Source organism: Schistocerca americana, chromosome X, assembly GCF_021461395.2.
Source record: "Schistocerca americana isolate TAMUIC-IGC-003095 chromosome X, iqSchAmer2.1, whole genome shotgun sequence".
In the NCBI taxonomy this organism is placed as follows: domain Eukaryota; kingdom Metazoa; phylum Arthropoda; class Insecta; order Orthoptera; family Acrididae; genus Schistocerca; species Schistocerca americana.
The window spans coordinates 864,402,118-864,429,175 of NC_060130.1; the positions used below are offsets into that span (position 1 = coordinate 864,402,118).

Genomic DNA, 27,058 nt, shown 5'->3' on the forward strand with positions numbered 1-27,058 from the left:
CTTTTAAATTTTGTCTCCATAGTGAGAGCCAGCTGGGGAAGAACACCTTACTTAGTGTCTTTGCCATGTGGCTTTATTACCTTTTCCATATTTTCTTGCCTCTGTTACGTCCTTTCCACCACCTCCTACCTCTTCCTTACGCCAGACATGCCCGCTTCTCCCCCTCCTGTGTGGTTTCCATGCCCTCTCATCTCCATGGCACTCCAGCCTACCCAGCCAGAGAAGTGTCCCACTTCTTTGGCTCCTGCCAGTTTCGGGGCCTGCCCCGCCCCCCCCCCCCCCCTCCTGCAACCCTTCCTCTAGTTGTGTCCCAGACCGGAGGCATGCTGCCAAAAGTCGGCCACAGGGCCCACAATCCATGTGCCCCAAGGTCACGAACTCTCTCTCTGTTTCAGATGTTGCTGAAGTCAGCGCTCTCTCTCTCTCTCTCTCTCTCTCTCTCTCTCTCTCTCTCTCTCTCTCTCTCTCTCTCTACCCTTCTCGGCTTATGAAAGAGGGGGAAGGGGGGGGGGAGGAGGAGGAGGAGGAGGAGGCTGTCCCTCTGGTGTCCCTGGAGGTGCCAACTCCTCCCTCTCAACCTGAGTCTGACCTCCTATTTATTTATGTCACTCTGTCCTTGTCGGTGATGGATGGTTACCTGGCAGCTTGACTGGCTTCGGCCCATCTGCCTCCCATTTGGATTCCAGTTCTGTGCGACTGGCTTCGGCCCATTTGCCTCCCATTTGGATTCCAGTTCTGTGCCTACTCAATGGCATTGTAATGGATACCACAATGACCATCCAAATTTGCAGACCCTTATTTCCTTTTGCTTTGCAGTTTCTGTTGTTATTCAGGAATCTCATTTTACTTACGCTCACTCACTGACCCTTTGTGGGTTCAATATATGCTGTTGGAACGGGATTGGCCCTTCGAGGGTCTCCAATGTGTTTACACATTGGTCCATATGGGCATTGTTGGTATGAATCTCGTACCAGATTGAAGCAGTTGCTGTATGGGTCCACTTTGACTCTGCGGTTACAGTTTTCAGTCTCTTATCTACCTCCTGGCTGCCCCTGGGGGCTCAGCATTAGTTTTCTGGGTATGGGCTTGGCGAGCCTGGGTTTCCTGAGCTGGGGACTGGTCAATGCCAGGAGTCTGCTGTCACAGTAAGCTCTGCGTTTGCTTTAGTGACCAAAGTGCATCACAGCAGTGGAATGTTGTGTGCACATTGAATGAGTATCTTGGCTTGACTGCCTGGGTTGTGTGTGTGCTAAAAACCTAAAAGAAAAACCAACCCTCAATCACAGTGAGTGCTGTACACTGATGAGGTGTAAGGCTGTTGAGGTGGAACAGTCACGAGTGGGTGACCTCTGGGAAACCTGCTGTACCACGATTGTATAAGGCTTATTTAGGCAAGCAGGGTTCTGTGTGAGTGGACCCGTGTTTCCCTAGCTGCTAGTGGAACTGAGATGGACCTCTCTGAATGTTCTCTTCCTCCTCCCAGCAGAATGGCATGGGTGCTGGTAGGTACCAACACCCAATCTAATTAGAGGGCTTGTGTGGCCAGTCCTCCAGACTCAGGGCTTACAGAGTCTTTCAGTTTGTAGTAAAAGAACACATGCTGGTGGTCAGAATCTATTTTTAATAGTTAAAGGGGGAGGAGGGAAACTTTGAGGAACTTCCCTGGAACTTTAAAATCTGTCAAATACTTGAAAAATTGCAACCTGTTCATAGAATTGTTCAGTTTCCAACTCTAGAAAGTTCAATGCCTTAGAGAGAACGCAATTGAAACTGGACTGCGCAAAATGTGTTCACTGTTGCATAGATCTCATCGAAATACCCGGTGAGGAGGTGACAGCTGAGTGGGTGAAAAAAAGGCATTGTTGATGTGCGAAACAACATGAAAAGGGTGGATAATGATTTGACCTAATTGGACTAGTTTGTATTTGCTTTCAACAGCATGAAACTTACAGAGCATGTGAAGGCAGGTTTCCTCCACCTACACAAGCAGCGTTATTCCCCCCAAGACCGAGTGAAGTGGTGCAGTGACTAACACATTGGACTCGCATTGTAGAGGACAATAGTTCAAATTTGGGCCATCCTGGTTCATGTTTTCTGTCATTTCCCTAAGTCTTTGATGTGTGTCTCGAATCATCTCCACAGCTGATGGGCTTTGATGTCAGACTGGGACAATCATTTGGCCCCAAGACTGAGCCTACACCAATTGCGGGCACCCCTCCTTGGCAGGAAGTCATGGTGAAAGTGATACTCTTGTGATATATGGCTTCCGTACTACAGGGGAACGTTAATGGGTTTGGGGCACATGTGGAGGAACTGAAACTCATAACACAGGAATGCCCCGTGTGCTAGTGTTTGCAGGAAATGTGATTTGAAGCGTGTGATTGTCAATAATGCATACCATTCCTCTGCACTCCTTGCAGAACAACTCCCCCCAACCATTTCTCCTATTGGGAGACGTCAATGCCCATCATGTATTGTGGGGCTCAACCTGTGCTTGCCCTCGGAGTCATGTTTTGGAGAGCCTCAGGGCGTCTCATGAGATGCGTATTCTCAACACAGGCACTCCCACTCGTTTTTGTGCTGCTACTGGATCATTCTCAGCCATCAACCTCTTTTTCTGTTCTCTGGTCCTTGTGGACTTAGTTCAGTGGGAAGTCTCTGATTACCTTCATTCCAGTAATTACTTACCACTCTGGATTCACTTAGTGGATGGAGCTCTCCCTGAAAGGACACAGCCAAAATGGACAGTCAGCAAAGCCAACTGGATGCTGTTGGGCCAACTGGCTGTGTTTGAACGCTGCAACAGCGTCCAGGAGTAGGTGGACCGCATCACATGAACAATCCACCACACTGCTGTCTTCCCCATTCTAAAGTCCTCTTGTCATCTTAGGAGGCCTTCTGTCGTTCAGTGGACCCATGACTGCCATTCTGTAATGTGGGTCAGGCGTGCAGCTCTGCGACCGATTTAAATACTGCCTAACAGCAAATACCCTGCAGACTTGCCCTTAGCAAGGGCCAGTGCTCAATGCATCATCAAAGACAGCAAGAAAAGGCCATAGCAGGCATTACTGGACTCCAGCAATGGTTCCACTTGGTACACAGAAGTATGGGAAGCCATCAGGAGGATTTACAGTAAACGCCTATAGTGGCGTTGTTGAAATGAGTGTTTCCAAACACCATCAGGAGACCTCACATGCCGGACGGAGTGGCCGTGCGGTTCTAGGCAAGCGACCGCTCCAGTCGCAGGTTCGAATCCTGCCTTGGGCATGGATGTGTGTGATGTCCTTAGGTTAGTTAGGTTTACTTAGTTCTAAGTTCTAGGCGACTGATGACCTCAGAAGTTAAGTCGCATAGTGCTCAGAGCCATTTGAACCATTAGACCTCACACAACCAATGGCAGACTATTTTGCAATGGTTATTTCCACTGCCAGCCACACTCCAGTATTCCATTGTTACCATGCTACCATAGAAAGGGATGACTTGGACTTCAGGTGTAACTATTTGGAATCCTACAACTGCCCACCGTCCATGTGGGAGCTGGTTTTCCCAAATCAGGGAGGGAGGCAATTTTGATACCTCAACTCAAACCAGGAAAGAACTGAATGTGTTGCAGTAGTTATTGGAGTGCAGCCTTTACAATGTTTCAGTCGTCTGGTCTCTGTGTTAGAAACCAAGCAGCTCTTAAGTTGTTCTCACTGTGCTTTCAGGAGATGTCGATCCAATGTCGACAACCTGACCCTGGTTGAGAGGTGGCTGTCCAGCATACTTTCCTACGTTATATTTGCATGGTGTATGGCACTGCATGGAGACACAGTACACTAGAGCAGGTGCACCAGTGGAGCTTCTGTGGTCATTTCCCCATCTTCATTCGGTCCTTCTTATCAAAACGCTTTTTTAGGTACTGACCTGGTGAAGTACTGTTGAATAGTTTCGAGCAGGAGAATGTTGCTCCTCCTGGCAGTGTTCTAAGTGTTACCCTCTTACCAATAGCCATAAACACTCACATATCTATGGTAAAGAATCCTCTACAGTGCCCCTTACTTGTGGATGATTTTTGCAGTTTTCTGTTCATCTTCAAGTGTTGCAACAGAAATGTGTTAGTTTGCAACTGATGGTCATGACACTGGAGTGAGCTGCAAAGACCAGTTTTAAACTTTCTGCAGTGTTTTTGTGTGTGTCTGTGTGTTTGTTTATTCATTATTTTAATCATTCTTGTCATATTTTTAATTTGCCTGAATCACATATGTGGAACACCATTCTCCTGTTCAAAGACTCCATGCGGTCTTTGGACCTCAGTCTTTACTCCAAATTGTTGTGGTGGGCACCCCTGAAGATAAGGGTCCAGAAGGCATTAAACATTTTGAAGTATCTTAGCCGTAGGGCTTGGCGAGCAGACATGTTTTGTCTGCTCCAGTTTTTTATGGCTTTAGTGTAATTGCAGCTGGACTGTGGGGTCACAGTGTACAGTTCAATGAAGCCTTCTTACATGAAGATCATTGACATTGTACACCATTAGAGGATCAGGCTGGTCTCGGGGCTTCACAGGACCACTCTCTGTGCTGAGACTAGTGACCTGCTACTCACTATCCGGTGGCAGCTCCTCATAGTGCATGAGGCATGTAAGTTGCTTGCTAGTCCCAATTTCCCTGCATACCATTGCTCATCCAGCTATGAAATGCCTCTTTACCAACACCCACAGGCAACAAGGTCTTTAGGGATTTGTGCAAAGTGTGTGCCAGAGTCCCTAGGCACAGGGCACGTACAGGCTCAAATACAGAATTTTAACCAGGCATGGAAAAATTTCCACTACCAGTCACAATAACAGTCACGGAGTTCAGCAACATCCACTGTGGATAAAATTCACAGAATTTTAACCGTCTGTCAATCTGGGTACTCCGGAGGCCCAGACTAATTTTACACTTAGTGCAGTACAGGAAAGATTGGAGATCTGCTTCTGTGTTTAAAAATAATTTTCTGACCTTGTGTAGGAGTAGCACACAGTTTCCCATATATGTTTTACTCCTTGTTGGGTGGAATCCTACTGTGAATGGGAACTTCTGGGCCTCACTTCTTCCCGCAGTTTTGCCCCTGTCCCCGATTCCATCCATAACCAATTGCTTAAACACCTCAATTCTCTGCAACAACAGTATTTCATCCACGTGTTCAACTGTACTTAGCTCAAAGGTTTCCTTCACCTCTCGATGGAGGGACAGTGTTGTGGTTTCTGTACTTAAGTCCAGTAAGAATCAGTTGTCCCTCAGCGGTTACCAACTGATCAATCGGACCAACATCCCCTGCAAATTACTTGAACAGTTGGCTAGTCGGCTCTGTTGGGCCCTCAAATCTCAGGATCTCTTGTCTCTTTACCAGTGCGACTTTCAGAAGGGATGATCTCTGATTGATCAGTTGCTTTATTTTGAAACCACAGTTCAGTAGCTCTCTTTTCAGGGCCTCCATTTTGTCACAGTTTTCTTTGATTTTCATAAGGCCTGCAACAAGCCTTGGTGCCATGATATCTTCCACTCCATGAATGAGTGGGGTTTTCACCCTCTTGCCCCCTCCTCCCGATTTTTGTTTGCCATTTCCTGTCCCACTTGCTGGTCAGAGTTTGGGTTGGAACCATTCATAGCTCTCTGTGGACCCAGGAGAATTTCAGTCTGCAGGGCCCTATATTAAGTGTCCATTCCTCATGGCTATTAATGGGCGTGTGGCTCCATCATACTGTTGGTAACCCCTGCTAGTATGTGGACGATTTCTGTGTCTGCGCTAGTTAACACTCAGTAGCCTCTGCGGAGTGACAGCTCCAGGGTGCCATTTGGTGCACTATCACTTGGACTCTCACAGGGTTTTCAATTCTACCCCCTTAAATTGTGGTTGGTGCATTTTTGTTGGTGTTCGGAAATCCATCCTTATCAGGAGCTCTACCTCTACACCCAATACATGACTGGGGTTCCCAGTTCTGTTTCTTGGGTCTTCTTTTTGACAAGCTTACTTGGTTGCCCCCATATCTTTCTGCCTCTTGAAGATTGGCTTTTCCTGTAAGCTTAATGTCCTTCACTTCCTAGCACACATGTTGGGACATGGATCATTCGACCCTTCTCTACCTGTATTGGGCCTTAGTTCTGTCCTGTTCGGACTATGGTTGTCAAGTTCATGGCTCAGCTCCCCCTTGCACATTGCTCTTCTTGGACCCTGTCCACCATTGTGGTATCCCTTTGAACACCAGTGCCCTTCCCACTAGCTCTGTCAGTAGTCACCTGGTTGAAGCTATGATAACACCCCTCCCCTCCCCCCTCCCCTTACCACCTCCCTTTTCATGTGGGCAGTCCTAGGTCATGGTTTCCTATTCTACCACTATCTGCTCATCCCTTGCTCACACCCACCCGCTGCTCACACTGGATGGGTTTACCGATTGGGCTCCACCTAGGATGGGGGTGGGGGGAGGGGGGGAGGTCGAAGGATGGAAAAGCCTCTTTTCATTTTCATGTAATTTCATCAATTATTTTATATAGAGTCTGGTTTCCAATATTTATTTGGTCACTGAGCAACAATTTTTGTGTTAATGCTCTGTGTATGGGGAAATTTTCTTGGAAAGGGAGGAGTTGTCTGTCTTCACTGTACGGTGGCTTGCGGAGTATTATCTGCATCGATGTACATGTAGAGTGCACTGAGATACTTCAAACTTTCAGCACAAGGTTGGAGCATGTAGAGGAACTATGGCTCAAGTTTAACAAAACAGTTGACCATGTACTGGATAGATATGTACCCATTAGAACAGTTCATAATGGGATGGACCCTCCATGATATACAGTCACTGTAAAGAAACTTCTAAAGAAACAGAGATTACCACATAATAGATGTAAAACAAAGTGTAGGGCTGTAGGTAAACGCTTAATGAAACTCGTTTGGCTATCATGAGAGCAATGTATGATGCCTTCAATGACTACCATAGCAAAATATTGTCAAATGATATATCACAGAACCCAAAGAAATTCTGTTCCTATGTGAAGGCTGTTAGTGGCACTAAAGTTAGTGTCCAGTCCATAGTAAATGAAGCAGGAACTGAGATTGAGAGTAGCAAAGCAAAAGCTGAAATGCTTAACTCTGTTTTCAAATGTTCCTTTACAAAGGAAAATCCAGGAGAATTGCCCCAATTTAATCCTTGTACAGCTGTAAAGATGACTGAAATAAGTTAGTATCAGTGGTGTTGAGAAATAACTGAAACTGTTAAAACTGAACACAGCTGCAGGGCCCGATAGAATCCCTGTCAGATTCTATACTGAATTTGTGGCAGTTAGCCCCATTCCCCCTTCTAATTATCATTTATCATAGATCACTCGAACAAAAGAACTGTGCCCAGTTCTTTGGAAAAGCACAGGTCACACAAGGCTACAAGAAGGGTTGTAGAAATGATCGGCAAACCTACTGTCCAATATCCTTGACAACAATTTGTTGTAGAATCGTAGAACAGAGCTCCTCAGTGCCTAGCAGGATTTCAAAAACATTGATCATACGAAACCCAACTCGCACTTTTCTCACATGTCATGCTGAAAACTTTCCATCAAGGCAATTAGGTAGACACTATTTCTTTATTTATGAAAAACATTTGACTCAGTACCACACTTACTCTTACTGTCAAAAGTACAAGCATATGGGCTATGATGTGAAATATGTGACTAGACTGAGTAATTTTTGGTAGGGAGGGTGCAGCATGTTATCTTGGATGGAGAGTCATTGTCGGATGTAGAAGTAACTTTGGTTGTGTCCCAGGGATGTGGGTTGGGAGCCTTGCTGTTCATGTTGTATATTAATGACCCAGCAGGCAATGTTAATAGTAACCTTACACATTTTGCAGATCACGCAGTTATCTATAATGAAGTACAATCTGAAAGAAGCTGCATAAATATTAAGTAATATCTTGAGAAGATTTTAGAGTGGTACAAAGATTGGCAACTTGACATAAATGTTCAGAAATGAAAATTTTGTGCACTTCCCAAAATGGAAAAATGCAAACCTTAAGACTATAATATCAGTGAGCTATGGCTGGAATTGGCCAATTCGTACAAATATCTGACATAACAATTTTTAGGGAGAGGAAATGAAATGATCCACACAGGTTCAGTCATGGGTAAAGCATGTGGTACACTTAAGTTTACTGGTATGCTACTGGGAACTGCAACAGTCTACAAAGGTGATTTCTTACAAATCACTTATGCAACTGGTTCTAGAATATTGCTCGAGTGTGTGGGACTTGTACCAGATAGGACTAACAGGGGATGTTGAACATAAATAGAAAAGGTTTGTTTAATCCATGGGAATGTGTCACAGAGATACTGAAGGATCTGAACTGGAAGACTCTCGAAGATAGACATAAACTATCCCGAGAAAGTCTGTTAACAAAGTTTCAAGAACTGGCTTAAATGATCTCTGTAGGAATATATTACAGTCCCCCATGTATCTCTTACGCAGGAACAGTGAGGATAAAATTAGAATAATTACTATCTGTTCTACGTGAGTGGAACAGGAAGAAACCCTGACAACTTGTACAATGGGACATACCCTCTGCCATGCTTCTCATGGTGGTTTGCAGAGTATAGATGTAGACATAGACGTTTGCTCCATCAGCAGTGAAATCGAGATGGTGGTTACCTGATTTGCTTCCATCAGCCCATCACCGAACATGACACACCGGTTACTTATACCATACAACATTAAACATCAGCACCAATAAAATAAGGATAGTTAATGCCTCATGTTGGAGGTATTTTAACACACACTGTGTTTTGAAACAGTGCACATTTTTGTTTTATTGGAATAAAAACATCATCAGTGGTCTGTAATGAAAGATATTTACACGGTGGCTTGCTTTTTAGATTGGAAAACAGTTATTTTAAAAAGAGGTTGATTTTGCTTACGGTATTTTATGTCCAATTTTTGCTTACACTGGGAAATGCTCTCTGCTTGCACATTTTCAGAGTATTCTTTTGTTTGGCATTGATTCTGGCCTAATCCCACATTGCTTTGCAGCAATATGCATTTCGTGGTTTAAAAGACAACCAAATGCAACACCACAAAGCAATGTGACATTAGGCCAGAATCAAGAGTGCCCTTGTACCTCAAAAATACAAAGCCAATGGCGTTTCCTGATGTGAGCAAAAATGAGGCATAAAATATCATAAGAAAAATAAACATCTTTTGTAAGAAACTTTTTTTAAACCTAGAATGCAAGCCAAAATATAAATACCTTCAATTGGAGATCACCAATGATAGTTTTATTCCAAAATTATGAAACACATTTGGTGATTAAAAACGCATTTTCTTGTAATTGCAATGGTGGATTTAAAGTACTTTCAATATTTTTATCGCAGATACAGACAGTATGGTGCCACAAGTGAGGTTAATGTCTCAAAATATAAAGTTATGTAAAAGCAAAGCTATGCCTTCACAAATTGTTGTTAGGCAGGAACTTAATAGCACAGCTCATCGTGTCAAAAATATTTGGCTATTTTTGAATGCGTTGTGATTTACCTCGCTCATGTGTGGGGCCCTTAAAGCTGCCACTGCTCTGCAGCACTGTTGATTTTCGAAGTTGGCTACAGTGTTAATCCAAATTTGTAAGATTTCTGCCAGTTGCTCTATATGGATCCCCAAGGGCACCACAGATGCAAATTACAACTGTGACTCGGTTAGAAAACATGGATCTAAGAGTTGGCAGTTTCCAACTGGTTCACACAGGCAATATGACATTAACAGTAAGTTAATGGTTATTCATGAAGCAAAGGCCACAAACAACTGTACAACAGGTAAGAATAAAGTAGAGAACACCAGTTCCCCACATCAGACTTTCAAGGGACCAAAGCAAGGAAGGGTACAACATTTTCAGTAGCAATTGTTCAGTAAAAACTAGAAAAACTCAATGAAGGCTTCCCGATTGCTCGAAGTTATCAAAATGAAGACACTGGAGGTAAAAAAAAAAATTTCCAACTACATGCGTCTCTGAATTCGAAGCAAGTACTGGCTGATGTGTGAGGATGCTGAAAAAAGTGAGGCTTACATTACAATGCAGAACTACGTCACCACATAATCAATCTTAGGAAATGGCATGACTGTTTGCTTGACCATATGGGCAATGCCAGTCAGATGCCCATTTATTTTGATATGTTTACTAATGTTACTGTCAATGTGAAGGACATTAAAAGTCTTCCTATATGGACTTGTGTCAATGAAAAGGCCAGAATAACAGTAATTCTGGGTGCACTAGGAGATGGAAGCAAGCTCCTGTGTGTGTGTGTGTGTGTGTGTGTGTGTGTGTGTGTGTGTGTCCGCAGGACAAATATGCCAAAAGGAAGAAGACTGCCTGCAGGCTTATTTTCAAATGCCAAGAAAAGCAATGGATGACAAATCACTTGATCCCCCCTGCGGGTCCGGGGATTAGAATAGGCCCGCGGTATTCCTGCCTGTCGTAAGAGGCGACTAAAAGGAGTCCATCCCCCTCACGGGGGTAGTTCGCGCCTGCGTCCGGAGACGGACGGTTCCACGACCTATCATCGTGGTCCTTTTGGTTTTTTCACTTCTTGTTTCTTCCTTCCTTTTGTTGGTTCCTTTCTTTGCTCTTCTCCACCTCACTGTCTTCCTTACTCTTTCCCTTGCCTTCTCCTTGCCTTCTCATTGCCTTTTTCTCCTTGCCTTCTCATTGCCTTTTTCTCCTTGCCTTCTCATTGCCTTCTTCTCCTTGCCTTCTCCTTGCCTTCTTATTGCCTTCTTCCCCTTGCTTTCTCATTGCCTTCTTCTCCTTGCCTTCTCTGGTCTCCGCCTCGGCGTTTGAGACAGTCTGTCCTCTTTCTCCCTCTCTCTCTTCTTTTTCCTCTTCTTCCTTCCTCCCTGTGCGTGTCTGAAGGCCGACCCACGCGTTCGCACGCGTAGCCGGTGACGGGGTAACGCTTAAGTCCCCGCCCTGGGTAGACATGTAAGGCACGCGCGTACCCCCTGGTAAAGGCCAGGCCCGGGGAGGGGTGATTGCCTGAGCTGATACCTTCTGACCATGCCGATTGGTCCCTCCGTCTGTTTCTCGGGAGGTGTGACCTGAGGTGTAAACATTCACCTAAGGCGGGAGTGCCCTCTGAGAGGGTCCCCACAAGGAAGGAGCGCGCCATCGGAGACGCTGGCAATCATGGGGGATTCCTCCGCAATGGATTCTACTCCATCTCTTTCGACTTCGACCCAAAAACGGAAACGTGACCAGCCAACAGTGACAAAAGTACTACCGCCTGCCCCACAGTTCCTCGTAGTTTCTCGAACTGAGGACGGAAAGGATTTTTCCTCTGTCAACCCTTTCGTTATTCAGAAGGGCGTAGATGCCATAGCCGGATCTGTCAAATCCTGTACCAGGTTGCGTAACGGCACCTTATTACTGGAAACTGAGAATGCCTTTCAGGCACAAAAACTGCTTCGGGCCACCCTCCTGTACACGTTCCCTGTCCGGGTGGAGGCCCACCGAACTTTGAATTCGTCTCGTGGTGTGGTCTATACTGACTCCCTCGACGGATTGACTGACGAGGAGCTTCAATCATTCCTCGCTGAGCAGGGCGTGACGGCTGTCCATAGGGTCATGAAAAAGGTCAACAATGACCTTGTACCGACCCGGACAATTTTCTTGACCTTCGATAGTGTTAAGCTGCCATCGCGCATCAAGGCGGGCTACGAGGTTATTTCTGTTCGCCCCTATATCCCGACACCTACGCGCTGCTACCAGTGTCAGCGTTTCAATCACACTCGACAGTCTTGTTCCAATGCGGCTAAATGTGTCACCTGTGGCAGGGATGCCCATGAGGGTGACTGTCCACCTCCGTCTCCTCGTTGTGTGAACTGTCAGGGTGACCATGCAGCATCCTCCCGCGACTGTCCTGTCTATAAGGAAGAACGCTGTATCCAGGAAATTCGGGTCAAAGAGAAAGTGTCCACCTCGGCTGCTCGCAAGCTATTGGCTAGTAGGAAGCCCACGCTGCTCCCAGCGGGGAAATACAGTACTGTCCTCGCCTCTCCTCGGACTACCCGGGAGGTAGCAACCCAGACATGCGATCTGACCTTCAGCACCACGGTCGTCCGTTCGGCCAGTGCTAAGATCGCGCGGTCGACGTCTCCTCTTCCTCCCATCACCCCACAGACACGAGCACCTTCTTCAGCTTCTGCTAAAACGAAGACACCGAAGTCAGATGCACGGGCCTTCAAGAAGGAACCATCCCGTGCAGACTTCCTCCGTACCTCGACCTCACAGCCTTCGACCGGTACTTCCACTACACGTCCTTCCAAAAAGGCGCATAGGAAGCACAGTTCTCCTTCCCCGCCACGGCGCATTTCTTCTCTTGCGCCACCCAGCGGCTGCCGCCCCAGGCCGTCATCCGTTTCGCCTGGCCGCACCGCTGGTCGCCGTACATCTGGCCGTTCACTGGCGGAGGAAGCTCCCCCTCCCGGCCATCCTCCCGAGATGGCCGATGACCCTATAGACCCAATGGACGATGACTGTCCGCCTACTGATAGCGGCGGCAGTGCTCGCTCGAAGCCAGGCCCTAAGCGGCCTTCGAGGTGACCACTTCTCTCATCTTTCTTTTCTTACGATGGCACTTATTCACTGGAATATTCGCAGCATTCGCTCCAACCGAGAGGACTTGAAGTTGCTGCTCCGCTTGCACCGTCCGCTTGTCGTAGCCCTCCAGGAAACGAAGCTACGCCCATGCGATCAAATTGCCTTGGCACACTACACCTCTGTGCGTTTTGACCTACCCCCTGTGGTAGGTATCCCAGCTCATGGAGGGGTTATGTTGCTGGTCCGGGATGATATTTACTACGATCCCATCACGTTGCACACCGGCCTGCAGGCAGTTGCCATCCGCATTACTCTCCCCACTTTTACGTTTTCCTTTTGTACCGTTTACACTCCATCGTCATCTGCCGTTACCAGGGCAGACGTGATGCAACTTATTGCTCAGCTACCTGCACCATTTTTGTTAACTGGAGACTTCAATGCCCACCATCCCCTTTGGGGCTCTCCAGCATCCTGCCCGAGGGGCTCCTTGTTAGCAGACCTTTTCAACCAGCTCGATCTTGTCTGCCTCAATACTGGCGCCCCTACTTTTCTTTCGGACACATCTCACACCTATTCCCATTTAGACCTCTCTATATGTACTCCCCAACTTGCACGCCGGTTTGAGTGGTATGCACTTTCTGATACATATTCGAGCGACCATTTCCCGTGTGTTATCCATCTCCTGCAGCATACTCCCTCTCCGTGCTCCTCTCGTTGGACCATCTCCAAGGCAGACTGGGAGCTCTTCTCTTCCAGGGCTACCTTTCAGGATCAAACCTTCACAAGCTGCGATCGTCAGGTCGCACACCTCACGGAAGTCATTCTCGCTGCTGCTGAATATTCCATCCCTCACCCTACTTCTTCTCCACGTCGCGTACCGGTCCCCTGGTGGACCGCAGCATGTAGAGATGCTTTACGTGCTCGTCGACGTGCTTTACGCACCTTTAAGCGCCACCCTACAGTGGCGAATTGTATTAATTATAAACGATTACGTGCTCAGTGTCGTATTATTAAAGAAAGCAAGAAAGCCAGCTGGGCTGCTTTCACAAGCACCTTCAACAGTTCTACCCCTTCTTCTGTTGTCTGGGGTAGCCTGCGCCGGCTATCTGGCACTAAGGTCCACTCCCCAGTTTCTGGCTTGAAGGTCGCGAATGAAGTCCTTGTGGCCCCTGAGGCTGTCTCCAATGCCTTCGGCCGCTTTTTCGCCGAGGTTTCGAGCTCCGCTCATTACCACCCTGCCTTCCTCCCCCGCAAACAGGCAGAGGAGGCTAGGCCACCTGACTTCCGCTCCTCGAATTGTGAAAGTTATAATGCCCCATTCACCATGCGGGAACTCGAAACCGCACTTGGCCGATCACGGTCCTCCGCTCCAGGGCCTGATTCTATTCATATTCAGATGCTGAAGAACCTTTCTCCTGCGGGTAAAGGTTTTCTTCTTCGTACATACAATCGCATCTGGATTGAGGGACATGTTCCCGCATGCTGGCGCGAGTCTATTGTTGTCCCGATTCCTAAGCCGGGGAAGGACAAGCACTTGCCTTCCAGTTATCGACCTATCTCGCTTACCAGCTGTGTCTGTAAAGTGATGGAGCGAATGGTTAACTCTCGATTGGTTTGGCTGCTCGAGTCTCGACGCCTACTTACCAATGTACAATGTGGATTTCGAAGGCGCCGCTCTGCTGTTGACCATCTGGTTACCTTGTCGACCTTCATTATGAATAACTTCTTGCGGAAGCGCCCGACCGCGGCTGTGTTCTTTGATTTGGAGAAGGCTTACGACACCTGTTGGAGGGCGGGCATTCTCCGCACCATGCATACATGGGGCTTTCGCGGTCGCCTCCCTCTTTTTATTCATTCCTTTTTAATGGATCGACAGTTTCGGGTACGTGTGGGTTCTGTCCTGTCCGACACCTTTCGCCAGGAGAATGGGGTGCCACAGGGCTCAGTTTTGAGCGTCGCTCTCTTCGCCATCGCGATCAATCCAATAATGGATTGCCTCCCAGCTGATGTATCAGGCTCCCTTTTCGTGGACGATTTTACCATCTATTGCAGCGCGCAGTGTGCACGTGTCCTGGAGCGCTGTCTTCAGCGTTCTCTTGACCGTCTTTACTCCTGGAGTGTCGCCAATGGCTTCCGTTTTTCTGCCGAGAAGACGGTCTGTATTAACTTCTGGCGCTACAAAGAGTTTCTCCCACCGTCCTTACGACTCGGTCCCGTTGCTCTCCCACTCGTGGAGACAATCAAATTTTTAGGCCTTACCTTTGACAGGAAACTTAGCTGGTCTCCACATGTGTCATATTTGGCCGCCCGTTGTACCCGTTCTTTAAATGTCCTCCGTGTTCTCAGTGGTATGTCGTGGGGAGCGGATCGAACCGTCCTACTTCGTCTATATCGGTCGATCGTCCGCTCCAAGCTGGATTATGGGAGCTTCGTATACTCCTCTGCACGGCCATCCATCTTACGCCGCCTCAACGCCATACAACATCGGGGTTTACGACTTGCGATCGGAGCATTTTATACCAGTCCCGTAGAGAGTCTTCATGCTGACGCTGGCGAATTGCCACTCACCTACCGGCGCGATATACTGCTTTGTCGGTATGCCTGTCGGCTACTGTCAATGCCCGACCATCCGTCTTATCGTTCCTTTTTTGACGACTCTCTTGACCTTCAATACGGGTTGTATGTCTCTGCCTTGCTACCCCCTGGAGTTCGCTTTCGTCGCCTCCTTCAACACCTTCATTTTTCACTCCCTGCAACCTTTCGAGTGGGCGAGACCCGCACGCCACCTTGGCTCCAGGCTCAGGTCCGCGTTCACCTCGACCTCAGCTCGCTCCCAAAAGAGGTCACCCCCGGTTCGGTCTACCACTCCCGTTTTTTGGAACTTCGTTCGAAGTTCAACAACATGACTTTCATTTATACAGATGGCTCTAAGACCAATGACGGGGTCGGGTGTTCCTTTATTGTCGGGGCACAAAGTTTCCAATACCGGGTCCATGGCCATTGTTCGGTCTTCACAGCTGAGCTCTTTGCCCTCTACCGGGCTGTTCTTTACATCTGCCGCCACCGACATTCTGCTTATGTCATCTGCTCAGATTCCCTGAGCGCCATCCAGAGCCTCAGTGATCCGTACCCGGTTCACCCTTTCGTACACCGGATCCAACGCTCTCTTCAGCAGCTGGTGGACGTCGGTACGCCGGTTAGCTTTATGTGGGTTCCTGGCCATGTCGGTATCCCTGGGAACGAAGCTGCAGATGCCGCGGCCAAGGCTGCGGTCCTCCAGCCTCGGACAGCTTCTTGTTGTGTCCCTTCGTCCGATTTTAGCAGGGTCATTTGTCGGCGCGTTGTGTCGCTGTGGCATGCCGATTGGGCTGCACTTACCGACAACAAGCTTCGGGCCTTAAAACCTCTTCCCGTGGCTTGGACGTCCTCCTCACGCCCTTCTCGGCGGGAGGAGGTCGTTTTAGCAAGGTTAAGAATTGGACACTGCCGGTTCAGCCATCGCCATCTGCTGACGGCTGCGCCGGCGCCGTTCTGCCCATGTGGGCACTTGCTGACGGTTAGACACATTTTAATGTCCTGTCCTGATCTTAACACACTGCGCCTCGATCTTAACCTGCCTAATACTTTCGATGCCATTTTAGCGGATGACCCACGAGCAGCTGCTCGTGTTCTTTGTTTTATCAATTTGACACACCTCGCTAAGGACATTTGATGATGTTTTTTAATCCTATGCCTGTCAGTCTGTCTTTTATTGTGTTTTCCCTTTTAGTTGTTGTTGTCAACTTGTGCCTCGCGGTGCATTCTTAGAGTAGTCAGGGCGCTAATGACCATTGAAGTTGTGCGCCCGAAAACCACAAAAAAAAAAAAAAAAAAAAAAAAAAAAAAAAAAAAAAAAAAAAAAAAAAAAAAATCACTTGATGCTAGAATGGTTTAGGGTTGTTTAGAACAGAATACCAGGCTCTTTGCTTAACAGAAGGAAAACATTTTTGCCAAATACTTTCAGGGAAACACCTCACCTGGGAAGTTGTGGATCTGATAGTAAAGAACAACACAAAACTGATGGTCATTTCTGGTAGCATGACCTCACAACTTCAAGTAATGGATATTGTTGTGACAGCGTTTGAGTGACTGCTTCAGAGCCCATGCACCCACTCCAGGGAGGAAGTTGAAAAAAGCCTCAGTATGCATGCTGGACCAGTGGTTCTGTACTGCTTGGGGTAGAATCTATTATGACGGATTCAAAAAGTACTGTATATCCAATACTATGGATGGCTCAAATGAGAATATACTATGGGATGGGTGTCAGGAAGGAAGAAATCTAGTAGGCTTACAAATGAAGATAGTGATATCTCTGATTATGACAAGTAAAAATATTGATACCACAGAAACAGTAAGCAGAAAAGAAATGAAAATAAAAATGGAGATAAACCATTTCATTTTGTTCATTTTATTTCTCCTTTTATTATTTTAATATAAGACGGCCAACAAAGGGTATAAGTTTAGAATGTGTATAATGAGAACTTTCTTGTGGAGACACTTTTATCATTAAAACAGCTTGTAATTTTGTTTAGTCATATTATGTTAAAAATAAAATTTTCCAAACGAGCCACTTTAAAAAAAAAAAAGGGAGGGCGTTGTCTTATACATGGTTAAATACAGTAGTTGTTAAACTGCACTTGGACTGTAAAGAGCCAGTTGGAAGTCGTGTTGATGCAAGTAATTTTTTTCTGAGATTTTGCTTGCAGTTCAGTGAATGCCAAGACATTTCTTTCTTAGAGAGTGAGACACAAATTTGTCCTTGTCTCCAGATGACTTGAAAGCAGTGAAACGCTTAACTCTAAATGTTACGTTAGTTGTGGAATGTCTTGTTACTATTTCTGGATTTCTATTGCGCAGTAAACTCCAAAATTACTAGTGGTTGGTTATTTGGTTGATTCCCAGACATTTGGTATTGTTAAAATTACTTGTGTTCATAGTGAGAGATGGAATGAATACCACTGATTTGTGTATGGAGCTCAGTGGGCAGCATTTTCTAGCCACTAGATTGCTAAAGTTGTCAGTCAGACATCAGGTATCACATGGATAACAAGAAACACATGGCAAAATAGCTTCTGGGTTCAAAAATCATGAACTTATAGTGTGTCCGCAATGCTTCAGGAAGCACACCTTCTAATTTATAGGAATGACAGTTCATAACTCACTGTGCAGTAATATATCTGGTGACAGTGTGATTTCTCTCTCTCCCAATAAAGTCCTGTGTGTGTTTCCAAGCTGTGCTGACGAGGGAACCTCCCCATCGCACCCCCCTCAGATTTCCCCCCTGCGGGTCCGGGGGTTAGAATGGGCCCGAGGTATTCCTGCCTGTCGTAAGAGGCGACTAAAAGGAGTCCCTCCCCCTCAAGGGGGGTAGTTAGCGCCTGCGTCCGGAGACGGACGGTTCCACGACCTATATTTGTGGTCATTTTGGTTTTTCACTTCTTCTCGTTTCTTCCTTCCTTTGGTTGGTTCCTTTCTTTGTTCTTCTCCATCTCACTGTCTTCCTTACTCTTTCCCTTGCCTCCTTTCCCTTGCCTTCTCTGGTCTCTGCCAAGGCGTTTGAAACAGTCTGTCCTCTCTCTCTCCTTTTTCCTCTTCTTCCTTCCTCCCTGTGCGCGCCTGAAGGCCAACCCACGCGTTCGCACGCGTAGCCGGTGACGGGGTAACACGTAATTCCCCGCCCTGGGTAGACAAGTAAGACACGCACATACCCCCTTGTAAAGGCCAGGCCCAGGGAGGGGTGATTGCCTGAGCTGATACCTTCTGACCATGCTGATTGGTCCCTCCGTCTGTTTCTCGGGAGGTGTGACCTGAGGTGTCAACATTCACCTAAGGCGGGAGTGCCCCCTGAGAGGGTCCCCACAAGGAAGGAGCGCGCCATGGGAGACACTGGCAATCATGGGGGATTCCTCCGCAATGGATTTATCTTCTTCTTCTCTCTCGACTTCTGCCCACAAATGGAAACTTGACCAGCCACCAGTGACAAAAGTACTACCGCCTGCCCCACAGTTCCTCGTTGTTTCTCGATCTGAGGACGAAAGGATTTTTCCTCTGTCAACGCTTTCGTTATCCAGAAGGGCGTAGCTGCCATAGCCGGAACTGTTAAGTCTTGTACCAGGTTGCGTAATGGTACCTTGTTACTAGAAACTGAGAGCGCCTTTCAGGCACAAAAACTTTTTCGAGCCACACTCCTGTACACGTTCCCTGTCCGGGTGGAGGCTCACCGAACTTTGAATTCATCTCGTGGTGTGGTTTATACTAGATCACTCGACGGATTGACTGACGAGGAGATTCAGTCTTTCCTCGCTGAGCAGGGCGTGACGGCTGTCCATAGGGTCATAAAAAAGGTCAACAATGACCTTGTACCGACCCGGACACTTTTCTTGACCTTTGACAGTGTTCAGCTGCCATCGCGCATCAAAGCGGGCTATGAGGTTATTTCTGTTCGCCCCTATGTCCCGACACCTACGCGCTGCTACCAGTATCAGCGTTTTAATCACACTCTCCAGTCTTGCTCCAATGCGGCTAAATGTGTCACTTGTGGCAGGGATGCCCATGAGGGTGACTGTCCACCTTCGTCTCCTCGTTGTGTGAACTGTCAGGGTGACCATGCAGCATCCTCCCGCGACTGTCCCATCTATAAGGAAGAACGCTGTATCCAAGAAATTCGGGTCAAAGAGAGAGTGTCCACCTCAGCTGCTCGCAAGCTATTTGCTAGTAGGAAGCCCACGCTGCTCCCAGCGGGGAAATACAGTACTGTCCTCGCCTCTCCTCAGACTACCAGGGAGGTGGCAACCCAGACATGCGATCTGACCTTCAGCATCACGGTCGTCCATTCGGCCAGTGCTAAGATCGCGCAGTCGACGTCTCCTCTTCCTCCCGTCACCCCACAGACACAAGCCCCTTCATCAGCTTCTGCCACGACAAAGACCCAGAAGTCAGATGCACGGGCCTTCAAGAAGGAACCGTCCCGTGCAGACTTCCTATGTACCTCGAACTCCCAGCCATCGACCAGTACTTCCACCAAATGACCTTCCAAGAAGGCTCATAGGAAGCACAGTTCTCCTTCTCCGCCACGGCGCATTTCTTCTCCTGTGCCACCCAGCGGTTGCCGCCCCAGGCCGTCATCCGTTTCGCCTGGCTGCACCGCTGGTAGCTGACCATCTGGCCGTTCACCGGCGGAGGAAGCTCCCCCTCCCGGCCATCTTACCAAGATGGCCGATGAACCTATAGAACCAATGGACGATGACTGTCCGCCTACTGATAGCGGCGGCAGTGCTGCTCGAAGCCAGGCCCTCAGCGGCCTTCGAGGTGACCCCTTCTTTCATCTTCCTTTTCTTCGTACGATGGCACTTATTCACTGGAATATTCGCAGCATTCGCTCCAACCGAGAGGACTTGAAGTTGCTGCTCCGCTTGCACCGTCCACTCGTCGTAGCCCTTGAGGAAACTAAGCTACGCCCATGCGATCAAATTGCCCTGGCACACTACACTTCTGTGTGTTTTGACCTACCCCCTGTGGTAGGTATTCTGGCTCATGGAGGGGTTATGTTGCTGGTCCGGGATGATATTTACTACGATCCCATCACATTGCACACCGGCCTGCAGGCAGTTGCCATCCGAATTACTCTCCCCACTTTTGCATTTTCCATTTGTACTGTTTACACTCCATCATCGTCTGCCGTTACCACGGCAGACATGATGCAAATTATTGCTCAGCTACCTGCACCATTTTTGTTAACTGGAGACTTCAATGCCCACCATCCCCTTTGGGGCTCTCCAGCATCCTGCCCGAGGGGCTCCCTGTTAGCAGACCTTTTCAACCAGCTCAATCTTGTCTGCCTCAATACTGGCGCCCCTACTTTTCTTTCGCACACATCTAACACCTATTCCCATTTAGACCTCTCTATATGTACTACCCAACTTGCACGCCGGTTTGAGTGGTATGCACTTTCTGATAAATATTCGAGCGACCACTTCCCGTGTGTTATCCATCTCCTGCAGCATACCCCCTCTCCGTGCTCATCTAGTTGGAACATCTCCAAAGCAGACTGGGGGCTCTTCTCTTCCAGGGCGACCTTTCAGGATCAAACCTTCACAAGCTGCGATAGTCAGGTCGCACACCTCACGGAAGTCATTCTCACTGCTGCTGAATATTCCATCCCTCACCCTACTTCTTCTCCATGTCGCGTACCGGTCCCCTGGTGGACCGCGGCATGTAGAGACGCTTTACGTGCTCGTCGACGTGCTTTACGCACCTTTAAACGCCACCCTACAGTGGCGAATTGTATCAATTATAAACGATTACGTGCACAGTGTCGTCGTATTATTAAAGAAAGCAAGAAAGCCAGCTGGGCTGCTTTCACAAGCACCTTCAACAGTTTTACTCCTTCTTCTGTTGTCTGGGGTAGCCTGCGCCGGCTATCTGGCACTAAGGTCCACTAACCAGTTTCTGGCTTGACGGTCGCGAATGACGTCCTTGTGGCCCCTGAGGATGTCTCCAATGCCTTCTGCCGCTTTTTCGCAGAGGTTTCGAGCTCCGCTCATTACCACCCTGCCTTCCTCCCCCGAAAACAGGCAGAGGAGGCTAGGCCACCTAACTTCTGCTCCTCGAATCGTGAAAGTAATAATGCCCCATTCACCATGCGGGAACTCGAAAACGCACTTGCCCGGTCACGGTCCTCCACTCCAGGGCCTGATTCTATTCATATTCAGATGCTGAAGAACCTTTCTCCTGCGGGTAAAGGTTTCCTTCTTCGTACTTATAAACGCATCTGGATTGAGGGACATGTTCCCGCATGCTGGCGCGAGTCTATTGTTGTCCCGATTCCTAAGCCGGGGAAGGACAAGCACTTGCCTTCCAGTTATCGACCCATCTCGCTTACCAGCTGTGTCTGTAAGGCAATGGAGCGAATGGTTAACTCTCGTTTGGTTTGGCTGCTCGAATCTCGACACCTACTTACCAATGTACAATGTGGATTTCGTAGGCGCCGCTCTGCTGTTGACCATCTGGTTACCTTGTCGACCTTCATTATGAATAACTTCTTGCGGAACCGCCCGACCGCAGCTGTGTTCTTTGATTTGGAGAAGGCTTACGACACCTGTTGGAGGGCGGGCATTCTCCGCACCATGCATACATGATACATGGGGCCTTCGCGGTCGCCTCCCTCTTTTTATTCGTTCCTTTTTAATGGACTGAAAGTTCAGGGTACGTGTGGGTTCTGTCCTGTCAGACACCTTTCGCCAGGAGAATGGGGTGCCATAGGGCTCAGTTTTGAGCGTCGCTCTCTTCGCCATAGCGATCAATCCAATAATGGATTGCCTCCCAGCTGATGTATCAGGCTCCCTTTTCGTGGACGATTTTACCATCTATTGCAGCGTGCAGGGTACATGTTTCCTGGAGCGCTGTCTTCAGCGTTCTCTTGACCGTCTGTACTCCTGGAGTGTCGCCAATGGCTTCCGTTTTTCTGCCAAGAAGACGGTCTGTATTAACTTCTGGCGCTACAAAGAGTTTCTCCCACCGTCCTTACGACTCGGTCCTGTTGCTCTCCCATTCGTGGAGACGACAAAATTTTTAGGTCTTACATTTGACAGGAAACTTAGCTGGTCTCCACATGTGTCATATTTGGCTGCCCGTTGTACCCATTCTCTAAATGTCCTCCGTGTTCTCAGTGGTATGTCGTGGGGAGTGGATCGAACTGTCCTACTTCGCCTATATCGGTCGATCATCCGCTCCAAGCTGGATTATGGGAGCTTCGTGTACTCTTCTGCACGGCCATCCATCTTACGCCGCCTCAACTCCATACAACATCGGGGTTTACGTCTTGCGATCGGAGCGTTTTATACTAGTCCCGTCGAGAGTCTTCATGCTGAAGCTGGTGAATTGCCACTCACCTACCGGCGTGATATACTGCTTTGTCGGTATGCCTGTCGGCTACTGTCAGTGCCCGACCACGCATCTTATCGTTCCTTTTTTGACGACTCTCTCGACCGTCAATACGGGTTGTATGTCTCTGCCCTGCTACCCCCTGGAGTTCGCTTTCATCGCCTCCTTCAACACCTTGATTTTTCACTCCCTGCAACCTTTCGAGTGGGCGAGAGCCACACTCCACCTTGGCTCCAGGCTCAGGTTCCCGTTCACCTTGACCTCAGCTCGCTCCCAAAGGAGGCTACCCCCGGTTCGGTATACCACTCCCATTTTGTCGCACTTCGTTCGAAGTTCAGTAATATGACCTTCATTTATACAGATGGCTCTAAGACCAATGATGGGGTCGGGTGTTCTTTTATTGTCGGGGCACAAAGTTTCAAATACCGGCTCCATGGCCATTGTTCGGTCTTCACAGCTGAGCTCTTCGCCCTCTACCAGGCTGTTCTTTACATCTGCCGCCACCGACATTCTGCTTATGTCATCTGCTCCGATTCCGTGAGCGCACTCCAGAGCCTCAGTGATCTGTATCCGGTTCACCCTTTCGTGCACCGGATCCAACGCTCTCTTCAGCAGCTGGTGGACGACGGTTCTCTGGTTAGCTTTATGTGGATTCCTGGCCATGTCGGTATCCCTGGGAACAAAGCTGCAGATGCCGTGGCCAAGGCTGCGGTCCTCCAGCCTCGGACAGCTTCTTGTTGTGTCCCTTCATCAGATTGTAGCAGGATCCTTTGTTGGCGCATTCTATCGCTGTGGCATGCCGATTGGGCTGCACTTACGGACAACAAGCTTCGGGCCTTGAAACCTCTTCCCGCGGCTTGGCCGTCCTCCTCACGCCCTTCTCGGCGGGAGGAGGTCGTTTTGGTCTGGTTACGAATTGGACACTGCCGGTTCAGCCATCGCCATCTGCTGACGGCTGCGCCGGCGCCGTTCTGCCCATGTGGGCAATTGCTGACGGTCCGCCACATATTAACGTCCTGTCCGGATTTTAAGACACTGCGTCTTGATCTTGGCCTGCCATGTACTCTAGATGCCATTTTAACGGATGACCCACGAGCAGCTGCTCACATTCTTCGTTTTATCAACTTGAAAAACCTCTCCAAGGACATTTGATTATGCTGTTTTTTTTAATCCTATGCCTGTCAGTCTGTCTTTTATCGTGTTTTCCCTTTGCTGTTTTAAACTTGTGCCTCGCGGTGCGTTCCTAACGTAGTCTGGGCGCTAATGACCGTTGAAGTTGTGCTTCCTAAAAAAAACAAAAACAAAAAACCCCCAACCCCTCAGATTTAGTTATAAGTTGGCACAGTGGATAGGCCTTGAAAAACTGAACACTGCTACTGATTGGGATTTAGTATTTTGAAAGCCATATTTTTATCAATCACAATTTTGTGTATTTGAATTTTTAGGTTCACTTTCAGTTTCAAATTTCTTTGTATGTGTAAGCTTTTGTATAGCTCAAAGCTTTTGCATATGTATGGATATCTTTGCAACTCTTAGTTAATTTTCTGTTGTGATTAACGCAGTGTTTCTCAGAATATACTGTGAAGTAATTTTTCTCCATTACTGGAGCTCATTGATTTTTGTCTGGAAATGTAAATGGAACTGCTGTTTTTTGCCTCAACCATCCTGCATTATATTCATATCATGAAATTAAGTAAATGGGCTGAAATGAGAGGTATGTTTCTAATGGAAAGCAATAAAATGCAGCGGCATAAAATTATATCAGGTGTTAAACTGATCAAATATGCAGATATTGTAATGTAATGAATATGTAGGAAAAACTGAAAATTTATACCAAGCTAAGACTCAAACCCAGATTTTCTGCTTGACTATGAATTTGCCTTCATGCCTGACTTTTAAGTTGCCACTGATGTTCCTACCTAAGACGTCCAGACACAACTACAATAAATTATCCCGTAGGGTATGTGGTAATAGCGCTACTGGGAAAATTTGGATGGTGTGAGGACTAATGGAATTACCTCCATTCCCCCCGTTGCGCTATTTTCACGTACCCCATGCGAGAATATGTGGTGGTGTGCTTGGAGCCGCGCGGGATTAGCCGTGCGATCTAATGTGCTGCAGTCATGGACTGTACGGTTGGTCCCGGCGGAGGTTAGAGTCCTCCCTCGGGCATGGGTGTGTGTGTTTGTCCTTAGGATAATTTGGGTTAAGTAGTGTGTAAGCTTAGGGACTGATGACCTTAGCAGTTAAGTCCCATAAGATTTCACACACATTTGAACGTTTGGTGTGCTTGGAAATCAAAAATCCAGACTTAACTGACAGTGAAAATTTGTCCTTCAGGTGTACTCAGATATCCTAGGAAACTGTTCCCCATTAGCAGTAAATCATAGTTCTGATATGGTACAAAATTTTATCACTACTTCATCATTATATTCATATCATTTAAATTTTTAAAATATTTTTTTGTAATGATAAATTGTGGTCATTTTACAATGGTATATGCCATGAGGAGGTAGGTAGGGAAGGAAGGTTACATCTTTTGGATGTTCCCACTGATGAAAGGGATGAAAGAGGGCTAAATTTGCAGGCGACAAACTCTGATTAATTCGCTACATTATACATCAGTAAAAACAGTTGCAGTACTTACTTGTGGTCTAATGCCAATTCAATTTCTCACCTTCAGTGCAGTGCTGTTGGCTGCACTTCTCCACACACTTAATATGTTCTACAGTCTAGAGCAGTAATCACAACTAGGGTGATTGACTATGACACAATGAAACAAGTTCACTTACAAATTTCCTGTTCATACCAGAATAGTTGTGACCACCCCCCCTCCTCCTCCTCCTCCTCCTCCTCCTCCTCCCCCTCCCACAGTTATTGAGTGCCACTATTAGTAACTGTCTGATGGAAAATAATTCACTGTTCACACAAAGAGATCCGGAACTGAAGCTTCAGTCAATGATATGCTTTTTTCAGTCTTAAAATTTGTGTAAAAAATATTTGGCTGAAAATGTTATCCTGCTCAAATTGTCATTTTGGTTGAATTCTTGTTATGCTTAATATTACTACTTTTCTATAGTCGAGTTGGTGTAAGATGATCCATGACAGCTAGGACCACTGTTACAAGCTTTCAGCTGTGAAGTGTAATTAACTGCAGGCAAAAAAGATAAGCCATGTATACAGCTGTGACAACAGTGAGGTGCTGCTACCATAGAGACTTCGACAAAATCGTATTAGCCTCTTGGTTAAGTCAGGCATGTGGAGCTGCCATAGTCAGCCCACTGCACTGCTGGGCATCTACTTACACTGAGTTGACTATAGGACAGTCAGTGGCCTTTTACCTGTACTGTGTCATTGCTGTGTATATTATGTCTCATGTTCTATAAAAATAATTTCTGTTGGCAACACTTCCCATTTAACGCATCTTTTATCTTCATGAAGGCGCCAAATGGCAGTCCTACGTATGCTGGAAAGAAACTTGTGCAGTGTTGGGGATAAAGATTATAAGAAGAAGGAATATTTTGTGAAACGAAAGCTGAAAATACCTGCTAGTTGGATATATGAGATAAAAGCTCACAAATCTCTTGGTCAAGCAAAGTAAGTAGAATTTGAGTTTGAATGCTTTATAGGGCACCTGTCAATTAAAGTTGTTGAACACAAAATTTCTTGAATGCAGTATACATTTTGATGGATATGTTAATGTATCATATGGTGCATATTTCATGCAGGCAAGCATTTACAATCACCACATGTTGTGCAGACAGTATAGTTTGAACATTGTACACTTAATTAATTTTGTAAAGAATGAAGAAAATTAATGGTAGTAGTTTTGTAATGGCTCAATCTTGATTGATTTTAGGATGCTCAGGAAGCGAGGTTAGTTTGGCAGATAGTAAATTTCCTGACTGTCTTCAAGATTCCTATTGTAACCTAATAAATTTATCGGCAAAGTGCCTTTGAAAAAGCGTCCCTAATTTGCTAGCAATCTTCCTATTGGAAGATAATTCTTTGTTTTGCCCATCTCCAATAGTCTCTCGATGATGGACAGAAACTCAGTATAAATGACACAAATATAAGTGAGCATATACCAAAGTCCTATTGGAAACTAGTTTAGACAACAAATGAAGAAAGTATTCAGGCCTTTAAATCATGCTTGCAAGAAGGTGTTCCCATTCCTTATGGTACACAGTGCTGCAATCTAAAAGTGCAGTTTGGTCAGTGATAAATTGGAGCTATTAGTGTGCAAAATGGGTTTCCAGCATTCAAACCAAAGACAACACTAATAACTAATAGATCACCATTGGTATAAAAACTTGATGCAAAAGGAAGTGTGAGCTGTATATCAGATTAGAATTTTCAGACAACCCAGTTCAGCTACATCATTACAGCAAGTATTGTAAAATAATGAGTAAAGTTATTGAGAAACCTAAAAGTCTGTATTTAACCTTAAAAATAATGTTAGTAATAAAATAAAAATTGTTAAGTAGGGATTATACTGGTGCTGCCTTTACAAATAGAGCCTCAGACTTTTTATAACATTGAAAATAACAATGC

General features: G+C 46.8%; 1 protein-coding gene across 4 annotated transcripts in view; it reads left to right on the forward strand.

Annotated features, from left to right (window-relative positions):
• Positions 1–27,058, forward strand: part of LOC124554933 (nuclear pore complex protein Nup98-Nup96-like) — a 236,048-nt gene that overhangs the window by 168,353 nt on the left and 40,637 nt on the right. For all 4 annotated transcript variants that reach the window (XM_047128630.1, XM_047128629.1, XM_047128631.1 and 1 more), the window contains one exon: positions 25,946–26,101. In XM_047128630.1, the coding sequence (XP_046984586.1) occupies positions 25,946–26,101 (156 nt within the window). The remainder of the gene's footprint in view (positions 1–25,945; positions 26,102–27,058) is intronic.